We start from the raw sequence: 14112 nt of genomic DNA, 5'->3' as shown, positions 1-14112 counted from the left end.
AACTTAAACTTTCCATTAAGATAAAAATAATAATTTAAACAATTATAAATAATATACACAATATACAATATATATATATTGTTAAATTCATGTTTATGAATAAATAATGTAAACAAAACTTAATGCTTTCAACAATAATTTGTATTAACAAATAAATTAAAATTTAAGTGATTATAATTTTAAATACTAAATAAACAAATATAAATACAATTGTGGTATATAATATCACAGTTACTTAAATAATCAAGCCAATGGATGTTGAATTATTAATGATGGAAATGTTTTAAGTTTAAAAAAAAAAATTCACAGCCTTTTAAACATAAAGCATATCAATATTATTTAAGAATGCCTCCTGTTTAATATATCAAAAAGCACTTCAGTCGAGCTATTTGAATTACCAGAATCATCGGAATCACTATCTGGTAACGTTAAATGTTTATTATCTTCATTATCAATAATTCCATATCGATTTTCAATTGATCTTGAAAACTTTAGCCACACGTGTCCAGTGACACCTATCATGCACATTGCTAAACCCAAGAACTTCATGTTAGTCATTTTGTCACCATTCCATTCCACAGCCAATATTAAAATACAAATTTCCTAATAATAAAATACTTAATTAAATAAATATTCAATTAACAAAATAGTTTTACTGACCTTGATAATACCAATTATACTTAGTGTAATGCTTGATGTTTTATATACAGCAAAATATTCGGATACTTCAAGTCCAATAGCGAGGAACGATCCCATTAATATACGTATAACCATTTCATAACATCGAATATTTTCATTATTAATCCACCAATTCCAGAAATCATTACCTGAATAATCCAATATTTAAGAAAGCAATTCCATAGGCACAATTTCAATTAAAAAACTAAGAGTGCTTTTTTTTTGCAAGTACAAGTTTCTGATACATAACCACGAACATTATTTGAGGGTGCTAATTTTAGAAATTGGGAGTGCTAATACCCTTTTAGCCACCCCGTATTGGCGCCTATGAGCAATTCAATAAATAACAAAATGGCGTGGAAGAGAGCACCGTTTTGCAGTATCTTAGATGTTGTTTGGGTTACTGTAATGGAAGTTATTTTATAAAAGCCAAAATTAAATCGAACTGCTTCAAGTACCCACAGATAGTATTAATTAAATTGCAAAAAAATAACTAAATTCATTATTTTTCATTAGAATATCAAATTTTATTGATTTTTCTACTCCCATTTAGGTCAGGTTAAGTTTAATTCAGAGGTGTAATGATGGGTGTCTGGCTTAGTGGAAATACAGGGTTATATGGAATATGGAGGGGGCATGGCCATCTTTATTGTTGAAAAATTCATTTGTAATCATTTGTAATTAATAATTACTAATTATCTAAATTATAAATTTTATTATACATGGTTTTATTTTAGTTGAAACTTAAAATTTACATAGTTTAGCCTAGTCAGCCTTAGGAGGCTAGCAGCACAATAGGACTATGCCCAATATCCCACCTAGCCAGTCTGCCTCTGGTTAAATTAAACTGTGATGCCTTGAAGGCTTGAATAATAATTATATCAAAATTTTATCTTTCTTTGACTTTAAGTAACTGTGATTTGACTGTTTAAAAAAATATTGACTAAGTGTATTTAATTTAATGTTTATGAACTGTTATTAATAATATTATATTATGAACCTTTAAGGTTTTTGACCCATTTTTTTTTTTTTTTTTTTTTTTGTAATATTTATTGAAATAAAACTAAAATTTTAAAATGTCAAAAAGCTCAAAAAAGGTAAAATAATATATTTTAAATGGTATAAAATAGTAATTTTTATCAAATACTGAAAATTGTCACATAAAAATTTTCGAACAATTTTAAGTATAATATACTATATATTATATAGTTTTTGAGTAACACCAAAGAAAACATAACCAATTTTTTCAATACTAATTGTGCGTAAAAAACCATTTTTCCCAACACTTTTGAAAACTACAAAAGAATTTTTCCTTTTGACCTTCATAAAGAAATAACTAGATTCACTTCCCTATCAAAATAAATGTATTTGTAGAATCAATAAATTCATCATTCTGTTCATAATCTAAAATTATAAGTGAAAGATATTTTACCTTCTAAAAACAATGAAATTGGGAATATCGCAATAAACATCCAGGGTTGACTAAAATACATCATATCAACAGGACTTTTCATGCCCATGTCGGCTTTCTGCATAACAAATTGTGATAGTGTCCAACGAAAACCACTGTAATATATAAATTATGCACTTTATTATTGCTGTTAGGTATTATAATCAATATTAATATCAAGTATAACACACTGTGTTAAAGTAATATACAATTTCTAAATCATTTCCCTGAGAGTTAATGATATAAATACATTTTGATTCAACACTTACTATTATAAGATCACTTTTAATTTACCATCTCAAGAAAAAATTTTAATCGACAGTCTTCATGTCACAAAATAATATGTACAACATACTAAACTATTGAATGTGAGATAACTTTACCCCCTCTATATTTTCAGTAAAATTACCAAACATTTGCTATGCAGAGGGAAAACTTCATCTATTACTTATAAGTTATAATCTAATATTTTTTTCATTTAATTATTAAAAATTATTGGTTAGTGCTATCAAAAAAATTAAAACGCTAAGCTACAGATAAAGTTCTTACCTATGCTTGTGAAATTTTGGAATTCTACTCTAAATACAGAGAGAAGCAAAAATGTTTTTACCATGTTGTACATAAGTAAAACAGAGACGACCTATGTCCTTTTAATGATGTAATTAAATATAAACATGTATGTTTTGATATTAGCTGATATTAAATCATTGGAATAAAAATATATTTATTATACATATATATTTTCATACACATCCATAGTTAGTAATAACTAGGATCGGAAGTTGATTCATTTTTTTTTTAGAACTCCTTAGATGATGCTTTCTTAGCTGAAGATATGTTTCAAAAGCATGCAAATCTAAATAACCGACTTTTATTTTGCATTTTCTGGTAATTTCTTCATTGTTATCCTTATATTTTCTACATTATATCATTTTTTTAAATATTTCATTTTGTTTATTTTATCATATTTTTATTTTTAAAAATTGATTACAAAAACAAATGGAAAATAATTATTAATTTGCTACTAAAATATTATTAATCCCGGCGGACAACTGCAGCCGACTATCGGGTGTACAGAGTACTTATATTAACAGTAGTTTAGTACAAACCCAAAACATGGTTGGTTTTTATAATATGGTAAGTCTATATATTATTACAGCTCTGCATCACTATATCAGTACACCAGTACACATAGATAGGAGCTTTTCTAAGTATAAACATTAGTTTTCTGATAACTATCCCAAGTTCAATTTGAAAAATATCAAGCGTACACTTATTATTTTATGTAATTTTAATTTGGTTTATCAATTTTATGTCTGTCTTTAATATTTTATGAAGATATTGATATTGTCTGTTAAACATTTATACATTGAAATATTTAACTAGTTGTTTAAAATTAAATAAATACTTCGTAATGGTAATTTATTTATATTTTTTTATTTTATTTCTGTATATGTCAACTTCGAGTTATTTTATAAAGGCATTTAAGGTTATTTTTAGATAATTTATTCATATTTTTTAGGTTATTTTAAAAGGTTTCTTGAATCAATTTTCAAATCTTAGTAATAACTATAGTCTATTTACATTAAGAGTACTTGTAAATGACAACAATTTTTTGCCAGGTACAATCTGGTAAAATTACCACATTTCCCTAGCAAGGATCAACTACTATTGTTATGACTTATGAGTAATTAGCTGTCAACTGCTGCTAACAAATATACTCTTTTCAGTTTAAGTTGACCCACTCTCGCGCATGCATACTGAGCCGCCAAAACGGTCAGACCCCTCTGGTCGGTGAATGATGATCTGTGATTAGTCGCCAATCGTCGTTAACTATTGGAGACCGGAGTCGACCGGTGTCATAGTCAATAGGTGGTAAGGCGACATCGGACACTAGCGCTGAGAGACATGCGCAATCATGACCGGTTTTCGTCTGACGAGTGGGTCAACTTAAACTGAATAGAGTATAGTGTAAAATCATACTATTCATTAAGAATTATTTACTTAAAAAAGTATAGACTTTTGGTCACAGTTGTACATAGTTATTAACACGTTGACTGCCATGCGCCTGCCGGCGGCCTCAAGAATATTTATCATGGGTACACCAAAGACATTATTCAGTTTAATTATAAATTATAATTTGTATATATACTATTGAATTTGAAAAAAAATTGCAACTATTCCCACTACGCCACAGCGTATTTTCAAGTTCATTATTGTAGTGCAACGGAAAAGTTAATAATATAAATCTAAATTAATTTACGGCAGCCTGCGGCCGTATGGCCTCCTATGAATGATATGGTGCGGCAGCCGGCGGTCTAAAAATTATCAATACCTAATTATTTTTATACGGATGCAAGCAGCCTCATGACAGTCAACGTTAAAATACGAGTGAATATTGTACACGGACTTAAAATGCATGTTTTACTATTTCGTACATTGTATTATGTATTGTTAGGTTATAAAAATTATATTTTTCAAATCAAGAAAATATAACAGATTTATTTTTTTACAAATATACTTATAGTAAAAACTTTTAATAGAAATGAGGTCAAAAATTAGTTATTTGTATGCTAACTTAAATAATATCTTTCTTTTAACAGAACCTGATATACATAGTAAATATATAATGAAAACAAATTTGATTAGTTTTCATAAATTAACAATTATGGTATTTACCTGGCAAATGATGCGGTTAGTAATAAAACAAATCCTAATATACTGAAATCTGTGGTTTTGAATGTGAACAAAAATAGTCCTCCAGAAATTGAAAATACAATAAGGAAAAGTACCACTGACTATAAATCGAAAAAAAAATTATATTAAAAAAAATACCAATGATTCACTATTATTCACTGTTTCTTTAACTTACTGCTTTCTCTAGACGTAAAATTAAGGCATTAATTAACACAAAAATAATAGCTGTTGACTTGGTCATAGTGTACCTAAAACAGACAATTTTATATACTGATAAATAAATAAATAAGAGCCTAAAGTTAATAATACATACAATGAAACATTAACAAGTTCTAGTCCCCAATTTGAAAATCCAACATCAATACCACTTGAAATTCCAATAGGTGCAAATTTTGAAACTTTACTGTCCCAAGATAATTGCGCAGAAGGAATTTTCATAATTATATGATATAAGCACCGGAAAAAAATTGAAGCAAGAAATTTTAAAACCAAGTGACATGAAACAACAAGCAAAGGAAAATGGAACATCTATAAAACAAATATTATACATTTTACATTAAATTAAATTAACAACAAAACTATACAATTGATGTTTATAAAAACTAAAGTAACAGCTGTCCATACTTGTAAAAATGATCTTTGGTAAAATGTAATTCCAATTGAAAACATAAAATAAGGCAGTACTAAAAGGCAAGAACTTAAAAAATTTTTTAAACGAAACGGCATGGTCATATAATGTTTAGATTGGACAGAAATTTTGAATTTATTCATTTTAAAATTGCAACGTGTGGCAAATAAAAAAATTTAAAAAAGTTTTAACCTGCTTATAAAATAAAAATAAAACAGTAAATGAATTATCATACATTAAATACATCTTAGAAGTGCTAAAAAACACGATAAGAATACATTTAATTAAGCAGAATTTAAAATATTTTGAATTTAAAATGTTAAATAATACAAAATACAATACTCATATAAACAAACTGAGACAAGGCAACAGAATACAAAATAACAACACATCAATATTTATCTGCTGATAATTGATAAGAGATATTGCAATAGAAGGTGCTGTAAACTATGAAACACAAAATATCTCACTCGGCGATTTTAAAAGAAATAATTTAAAATTCCCTTATCCTCATAATCTTAAAAGTACTGATAAATGTGTTAAAATAAATTGGGAATAATGGAAATTTGGATCGACACCCGATGTTCCAGTACACCAACCAAGTTGAGTAGTGCTGTAGTGGTAGGTTAGTTTTTGTGATAATAAATTTAAAAGTACTGATATTAATTAATAATAATTGTAATATTTTTTATTGGATACTTGGATAATTGGATGTATTATACAAATTTGAAAAACTAAAATATATTCACTACTATAAAAGTTTAAACTGTTATGTTTACCGTTTACCTACACAATGATACTTAAAGTGTATCATTGATTGTATCTAATTCTTTTTCTGGCAATAAAGTATAAACACAAAGATAAAAAAAATCATTATTTAAAACTTTTTCTCAGGATTACAAATTACTCAATACTCAAAAATCAAAATCTAACTGTTGAAAATTTGTAGAAAACAAATTTTTATTGTTGTATTAAGCATTTGATAAATGTATCAACTATCAATTAGGTAGAAATACAAAATATATTATTAAAATTCAAAGATAAGTTAAGAAAATACTTAAACAATTAATAACAATTCTAGTAATTTTGTTCTTAGCCAGTAAGTATAAATTAGCTAAAAAACATTAGTTAATTCATTGTTATATATGAGGTAAGATAGGATGGAAAAATGCTTTTTGTGTGGAAATATCTAGAGTGGCTTAATCACTATAAAATATCAGTTTTAATAAAGAGCTTAAAAGTATTAATATTTTTTTATTTGAGTATATCTGAAGACAGAAGTTATCAGAATATACAGTAGTATGCAATAATAAATATATCTTATATAAGAACTTTTATTTGTAAAAATAGGAAGCTACTTTAAAGCCCGTGCAAGCTTTTTAAAAAATTTCATAAATATATGTTTTAATTTATAAATAGAAATATTTTATAATTTAGCTTATTAATAAATATTAAATACCTATCTAATTGATTTCTGTATGAAATATATTATAAATAAACACAAAAACCGGATTTGGACTCCTAATGGCTGCTAGTGACTTTAGTTACATATTATAACATTATGTGTTCTACTATTTAGAATTGTAATGGTTATACAATTCAGTACTTAAGGACAAGGTAATACTAATTTTTATTTTACTACCTGACATTATTGGCATTGTTTTTGTAAAATACTTTCATCAAATATCATTATATTGTCTAAATCCCCATTGACTACTGCTTGATCGATTGCATTCCTTCTTTCATCAATTGTACTCATTATATTCATTAGCCCTTGATGAACAATAGCAAACTCATCATTGCACGTAATTTGATTCACTATCAGCTTCATTTTTTCCATTATACTAATTCTCTCATTTTCAATATTTGTCAATTGTTGTTGATAGTCTATAACTTGATTGTCTTCCAATATCTAAAACAAATTTAAGATGAAATTGAAAAACTTTTTCTTGAAACTTATCTTAACTCCACCAAAACTTTAGTTAAGTAGATTAATATAAATATAGTGTTATCATTGAGTTACTTTTTTTATATTTTTATATATGACTTAGCTTATATGCTTAATATAACAACTTATACAGACTGACAGTGGCAAAGCCTGACAATTTTAAATGTGTGGATGGAGCGGGGTCAGGCTAAAGGATTCAAGTAAAATAATTTGTTAATTAAAATGTAGGCTAAATATTTTAATGAAAACAATTTTGAGGATGTAAGCACATTGTTTGTTTTTTCTCTCTGGCCTATGCACAACATTGATGAAACACATTTATGCAAATTTTTTTCCAAGTGATCTTAAAGCAAAATCACCTACTACAAAAATGATAGAGAATAATATTTTAGGGATTATTCACACACACATATCAATTTGTCTAAAATTGTTTCAAAACAGTTTAAACATTTTTTTTTTCAGTTACCTCAGCAATATTACCCTCTAATTTTTTGTTATAGGTGATTTTACTTTTAAGATAAATAATTCATAAAAAAGATTTTAGGTGAGTGTTACACGTTGATCTGAGGAAATAATATTGCATTGAGATCCCCTTAAATATGTCCTGAATTGACATAAAAATAAGAATACAATTGAAAACTACCTCTATGATGATATCCATCAATATTAAACTGATAGAATATATTTTCTTTGAAAATTGAAATATGCTAGAAAAATTATTTAAGAGGATGTTGCGTCGCACCCACATGTCTCCGTCGTACAAGTGCGTAGCATAGCAAATTGTACGCTCAGCAGATCACGTTTATCTCTGTTAAATTAAAATTTAGAGTGAATTGACCTATTATAAAAATTATAGGCAAGGTTATTACCGAGGGCATCTCGATGGGCTTTTTATTATATTTGAATTTTAAGCCGAGTTATGAGTATTTTTAGATATAGAAAAACAATTTACAATTTTAAAATACTCATAACTCACTTTAAAATTAAAATATAATAAAAAGCCCATCAAGATGCCCTCAGTAATAACCTTGACTATAATTTTTATAATAAAGTCAATTCACTCTAAATTTTAAATTAACGGAGATAAATATGATCTGTTGAGCATAAAATTTGCTATGCTACGCACTTGTACGACAGAGACAACACATGCGGATGCGACGTCCTCTTAAGTTGTTAGATGTTATTATTACTTTTGGCTTATCAAGACTAGCATAAGTGTTTTAACATAGAAATTAAGTAACATTTACTTACTTCATGATTGAACTCTAAAATTGGTATTTGTTCATTTGATTCAATTATTTGTTGCTCAACATTTAATTCATATAAAGGTTGTATTTTGTCTGTATAACTATTTTTTAATTCTAAATTATCTGAAGTCAGTAAGGTATTATTTACAACAATAATATCTTGTTTATCGGATACCGTACAATCATTCTCTGGGTTTGATATAAGTGGCGTTTTTTTGTGATTTTGATCATTAAATAAATCTACCAAATCACCATCAAAAACATTGTTTATATCTACTGTATTATCTAGTTTATCATTGGTTTTAATCATAGTATTATTTCTTTTTGCAGCTTCTTTTATAGAACTATTAATTGTAACTAAATCTTTTCTTGTTAAATGATGCAATCGACTTGTTGAATTTAAGGTTTTAACAACATTTAGAATATCATTATAATTAGTATTAGGCATTGTTAATTGTTCAGCAAGGAAATCTTTTTCATTTTTGGCTAGAGTTAAACGTTTTGGTTCTAAATCATGGCCAATATGTGTTTTAATATAAAGTACACTAACTTTATTGCCTTCAACCATTACATCCATTCTAGCTGGACAATAGGAACCAATTTTATTAGTACCTAATGACTTTAATTTTCTAATGTTATTGCCTTTAGGCTTATATTTTCCATCACGGTGGCATTTAAAAAATAAATGTTTAGAACCAGATATACCAACATATGTGGTCCGAGCTTTAACAAACCTAAAACATAATAATATAAATATATTGCAATTATACCTAATAATATTACTTCAAAAAAAACCTATTGTTACTTACCTACTAATATCTTGATCTTCAACTTCATACTTCCATGCATAAAATTCATCTAAGCTATTAAACTTTAATTGTTCACTAACAATTTCTGTTGGGTGACAGAGCACATAATGAGTGGATAAATTACTTTTGGAGCAACGGTGATTGCAAAACACACAGGATACTTTAAAAAGACTGTCGTTTTTATTTAGATGGACACTTTTAATGTGCCGTGTCAGCATAAATTTTAACTGAGAACTATAACCACATTCTGAACATGTGTAAACAGAAGTTGCTACTTTATGAACATTCATATGCCTGTTAAATGACTGTTTGTAAGAAAATGATTTTTTACAAATCGAACAATCATATTTCTTTGAGTTGGAATGTTTTGCTAAAATGTGATCGTTTAAATTATTCTTTTTTGAGAATGTTTTCATACACTCATCACATTCAAATTTTTTGCAGTTTTCGGAAGACATGTTATCAGAACAATCTGTTGACAATCTGAAGAATATTTTGAATTATTAAAGAATATATAGAAATATTATCCAAATGTAATTAAAATAATAACAATATTACCTTTGAATTATAATGTTAACCAGTACTCAGTAGAATTGTAGAAATATAAGCATAATGTATGTTTCTTGATTAAAAGGTTCAAAATTATTGTTTCTGTGAGCATAACTGATGGGTTCAGAATTCATAACGTAGAGTCGTATAACGTTAATAAAATACCATGCAAACTGCAAAAGTGCAAACAACAATTTTAATTCTTGTTAAAACTTAGATTAGACGTTGGTCCAGTATTAATTATTACTTAATAAATTATCACCTAATACATTTATTTTGGTTAATGGTTATTGTTGATAAGTTATATTTAATAGTCATATTTTATTTTAGAATAAGTATTATTTATGTTATTTTTTTGTTAATTTTTATCACAATGAATAATGATAATGTATTTGATCATAAAGTCTTGCCGAATGCCAATACCATAGATAATAAATTAACCACTTATCCTAGACCAAAAATCACAATAATAATGTCAGAGTTTAAAAAACGTAGTAAACGGTAAAAGACACTGGAGATAATATTTATTATAAAAATAATATTAATTTTTATTTATATAATTTTTATATATTTTAATATTAAAGTAAAATATGACTTATATATAAAAAACATTTGTGTTTTTTCATGGTATTAAAATAATGGGTGAACCATTTATCCTTATCAGAAATGTAAGTGATTCAATGATAACACGTGTTTTTGTTATGACACATTGGCACGACTTCCTATATATATATATATAGTTCCTATCCTATCATACTGGCACATAAAATTTTTATACTGGTTGGTTACTGGTAAAGTTGTAGTACACTAGCCACTACTCACTAGCGTCTAGCACAGTAGCACAGAATACAGATCAATTTGTAGTTTAGGACGTTTAGGTCGCGTCTCGCGTTGTAGTGGTGATCATAAAATTACATAATGACATAAGTCATGGTGGACAAAAATCTTAATCTATGAGTTTTTATTTTTATTTTATTTTTATTTAAGTTATTCTATTACGCCATAACTAATTGTATTACATTTTCCTAAGTAGTAATTCAATATATTTCAGAAATTATAAATTTATCTGGTATGTTATTGATATTTGTTACTAAACAATTTTTATATTAAAATGAATGGCCTTTATTTTGTTGTACAAACTATAATTGTATTATTTTGTTAATAATTACTAATTATGAAAATTATATTTAACAAATGTCTGAAGTTAAGTTTTTAATTTAACCCACACTAAAGTCAAAAGTGTTTTATGATTACAGGTAGTAACTTTTCTATGAGTTCATTACCCAACGATTTTTTACTGAATGTTGAAATGAATGATTCAGTGATTTCACTGTCATCAATATCATCTGATTCAGTGTCATCCGAAAGTTCAACATCTGTGTCTGATAACTTCTTAACAATAAATGAAGTACATAAATAGTAAATATCCTATTTCAGTTTGTAAATTTATATTTTATTATTTTTAAGAATGATCTAAATGAGGATATTTTGGAAAAAGAAGTTGAAAAATGTAATCAAATGATAAGAATTACTAAAGAGTGTAGTCAAGAACGGATGCGACTGGTCAGAAGACTAGTAGAGTTAAGGTTAAAATTAGAAATGATAACAGAAATTAAGGCTCTAGAAAACAAAAATCTTTTAAATGAAACAAAAGTGGTTTTTGGTCATCATTTATCTTTTGTATGGAAGCCAAATTGGTTAGAAAGTAAATTTTGTGACGTATGTACAAAAACCATTTGGAAATATATGCATCAATTGTATGAATGTTCAGGTAAAATATTGGATATTTTTGGTTTTTTTAATTAGATATCTAAAAATTGAATTATCTAAATGTAATTGTTTAATAAGTGTAGATTGTGGTTACTACTGCCATATTTTTTGTGTGGAAAAAATTAAAAGGGTATGTACTGCAGTTATTGCTAGTGAACATTCTATGATTTTGACTATCACTCCATCCAATGGCTTGTTATCTCAAGATTACAAATGTGCCGAATGTCAATCATATATCCGTATTCGCAACCCAAAAATTTCTTCTGGTAATGTAAAAATAATTAGTTGAATTACACATAATAACAATATCATATTGCTCATCTTTTTATCTTTAGAAGATACTCTTTCATTAGAAGCTCGCTTATGTGACTATGATGGCAAATATTACTGCCCTTTACACCATTGGAATAATACCGCTTTAATACCAGCACGTGTTTTATGTAATTGGCAATTTGATAAAAAAATTGTGAGTCAGGCATCTTTTCAACTACTTAATTATAAATATAAATCAAAGATGTATAATTTGGAAAAACACAACCCTAAACTCTATACATATTTAGAGTCACTAAATCAAATTAAAGTAAGAAACTAAATTTAATTTTTACAATTCAAATGTTTTATTATTTTTTTTTTTTATAGAACATTAAAAATAGCTTATTTAAAATGAAAAAATATTTGGTTTTGTGCAAAGTTTGGAATGCACAATTAAAAAATATATCATCTAGATGTCATGAATTGCTATATGATAGTATTTTGTATAGCATGAAAGATATGGTTGAAATAAAGTCAGGACTTTTTTTAGAAGATTTATTACGAGTAAAAGATGTCTGTGAAAAACATATTCGATATGAATGCGAAGTTGGTTAATTTTTCTAATAAAACCACCATACATAATAATTTAAACTGATATTATTATTATTATTATTAGATTTGTAAAAATCAAGGATATATTTGTGAGCTCTGTCAAAAGGACACAATAATATTCCCATTTGATGAAGATGCTCATAGCTGTGATAAATGTGATAATGTTTATCACTACCAATGTTGGAAAAATAGAAATTTCTGCCCTAAATGTAAAAGAATTAAAGAACGGTCTGACCTTCAAGAAGTTAACTTCTGAAATATAATTAAAATTTTTATCTGCAACTATTTATTTTGTATACTTACCTACATTTAAAATATTTTATACTATTTTAAATATTTAATATCTTACATAAAAATATTTAATTTATAATTGGATTATAGTAATAATAGTTGCCTTTAAAAATAATAATAATTACTAAATACTAAAATGTATCTGTAGAAGGGTTAATCACTGTGATATTTTTATTATTATTGTGTTGATATTTAATATTTTATAAAATAGGATTGAAATTTAGATAACTAATTAAATTATATAAATATTAATGTTTATTTAAATATATATTTTATTTTCAATACTAATTATGTAAATATTGGTTTACTTTTTAAGTCTTAAAATTACAAAAAAATATTGTAAATGACATTTATACGTTGTAAGACAGAAATCAGTATTTTTAAATATTACTGAAAAATTAAACAAGCCCTGGAATTGCAGTGTTGTAATTTTTTTTACTTAACTGAACATCTCACTATTGTATTATTATTATAATTAAGGGTTTTATTAAATAAAAAAACGTAATTGAAACTTTTATTGGCGCCCCTGTTAACCAAAAAGTGTATCTCTTGAGTCTTGACTACCCCCCCCCCCCCCCCCATACACAAGACGCGGTTCTAAAAAAAGAAATTAGGTTAGGTTAGGGTAAATATATATTTCTATTGGACATTGGACCACAAACAAAAAGGACTAATAAAAATGAGCTGCAACTCGTTTGCGCGGTTTCAACATTTTTTATCTGAAAATCGACCGTTCGCTTACGCATGACGAATTCAGTCGTTTACCTGAAAATAGATCACTTTTTTGCGCACAACTACAACACATTCACACACATGACACATGTATATATCACCACAGACTGCAGTACAAATTATCAAATATTTTATAGCAATATTATCTTATAAGTTATAATTGATTGTATAGATTTATAAAATTTTGGATTTTCTAAACTACTTTTAGGATAGTTTCAGTAGGTATGGTTCAGTAGAGTTGTGGCTAGTGTATTGGACGATGTAAACTATTTAATATAGACGTAAAAATTTCTAATATTTTTGAAACTTGATGAGGATAACGATGTTTTAATATTGACAGTTATAAATTTAGTGAGTATCGTGTTTTTATAAATGGAAATTTTTAATTTTAGATGTACTAATATAAAATGTCCAGGGAGTGTTATTATTAATAAATTAAACAAAATTAT

General features: G+C 26.5%; 3 protein-coding genes across 6 annotated transcripts; 1 reads left to right on the top strand and 2 right to left on the bottom strand.

The window, feature by feature from the left end:
- Window positions 1-100: 100 nt before the first annotated feature.
- On the bottom strand, window positions 101-5763 carry LOC107171031 (solute carrier family 35 member H1). Its single transcript, XM_089228149.1, has 7 exons — window positions 5450-5763; window positions 5139-5353; window positions 5001-5073; window positions 4808-4926; window positions 2111-2244; window positions 661-827; window positions 101-603 (listed from the first exon to the last, which is right to left on the bottom strand). The coding sequence occupies exons 1-7, from the start codon at window positions 5594-5596 to the stop codon at window positions 340-342; spliced, it is 1119 nt and encodes a 372-aa protein (XP_089084275.1). The 5' UTR covers window positions 5597-5763; the 3' UTR covers window positions 101-339.
- On the bottom strand, window positions 5146-10555 carry LOC107170898 (uncharacterized). 3 transcript variants are annotated; one of them, XM_089228145.1, is made up of 6 exons: window positions 10254-10555; window positions 10016-10179; window positions 9458-9940; window positions 8653-9382; window positions 7096-7365; window positions 5146-5353 (listed from the first exon to the last, which is right to left on the bottom strand). In XM_089228145.1, the coding sequence occupies exons 3-5, from the start codon at window positions 9913-9915 to the stop codon at window positions 7102-7104; spliced, it is 1452 nt and encodes a 483-aa protein (XP_089084271.1). In that variant the 5' UTR covers window positions 9916-9940; window positions 10016-10179; window positions 10254-10555; the 3' UTR covers window positions 5146-5353; window positions 7096-7101. The 3 variants fall into 3 exon arrangements, with proteins under 3 accessions (XP_089084271.1, XP_089084270.1, XP_089084272.1); XM_089228144.1 differs by having other exon boundaries at window positions 10269-10555; XM_089228146.1 differs by lacking the exon at window positions 10254-10555 and having other exon boundaries at window positions 10016-10247.
- Window positions 10556-10773: 218 nt separating this feature from the next.
- DEF8 (differentially expressed in FDCP 8 homolog) lies at window positions 10774-13171 on the top strand. Of its 2 annotated transcripts, none has more exons than XM_089228148.1 (7): window positions 10774-11075; window positions 11263-11414; window positions 11474-11777; window positions 11860-12042; window positions 12115-12356; window positions 12416-12634; window positions 12705-13171. In XM_089228148.1, the coding sequence occupies exons 2-7, from the start codon at window positions 11277-11279 to the stop codon at window positions 12894-12896; spliced, it is 1278 nt and encodes a 425-aa protein (XP_089084274.1). In that variant the 5' UTR covers window positions 10774-11075; window positions 11263-11276; the 3' UTR covers window positions 12897-13171. The 2 variants fall into 2 exon arrangements, with proteins under 2 accessions (XP_089084274.1, XP_015376749.1); XM_015521263.2 differs by having other exon boundaries at window positions 10778-11075; window positions 12112-12356; window positions 12705-13168.
- The last annotated feature ends 941 nt before the right edge of the window (window positions 13172-14112 follow it).

Source organism: Diuraphis noxia, unplaced genomic scaffold (genome assembly GCF_037042655.1).
Source record: "Diuraphis noxia isolate RWA-SAM2 unplaced genomic scaffold, SU_Dnox_SAM2 contig0005, whole genome shotgun sequence".
NCBI classification, from domain to species: domain Eukaryota; kingdom Metazoa; phylum Arthropoda; class Insecta; order Hemiptera; family Aphididae; genus Diuraphis; species Diuraphis noxia.
The sequence above is the reverse complement of the archived record's forward strand: the minus strand, read 5'-3'. Positions and strand labels throughout refer to the sequence as shown.

Coding starts and splice junctions, on each gene's coding strand:
- LOC107171031 (XM_089228149.1), bottom strand. CDS start 5,596: ATGAATAAATTCAAAATTTCTGTCCAATCTAAACATTATATGACCATG. Junction 2,245..4,807: donor CTAACCGCATCATTTGCCAG/GTAAATACCATA, acceptor TATATATTACAG/TGGTTTTCGTTGGACACTAT. Junction 828..2,110: donor AATTTCATTGTTTTTAGAAG/GTAAAATATCTT, acceptor TGGATTATTCAG/GTAATGATTTCTGGAATTGG.
- LOC107170898 (XM_089228145.1), bottom strand. CDS start 9,915: ATGTCTTCCGAAAACTGCAAAAAATTTGAATGTGATGAGTGTATGAAA. Junction 9,383..9,457: donor GAAGATCAAGATATTAGTAG/GTAAGTAACAAT, acceptor ATTATGTTTTAG/GTTTGTTAAAGCTCGGACCA. Junction 7,366..8,652: donor TTTTAGAGTTCAATCATGAA/GTAAGTAAATGT, acceptor AATTTGTTTTAG/ATATTGGAAGACAATCAAGT.
- DEF8 (XM_015521263.2), top strand. CDS start 11,277: ATGAGTTCATTACCCAACGATTTTTTACTGAATGTTGAAATGAATGAT. Junction 11,778..11,859: donor TCAATTGTATGAATGTTCAG/GTAAAATATTGG, acceptor TAATAAGTGTAG/ATTGTGGTTACTACTGCCAT. Junction 12,635..12,704: donor ATATTCGATATGAATGCGAA/GTTGGTTAATTT, acceptor TATTATTATTAG/ATTTGTAAAAATCAAGGATA.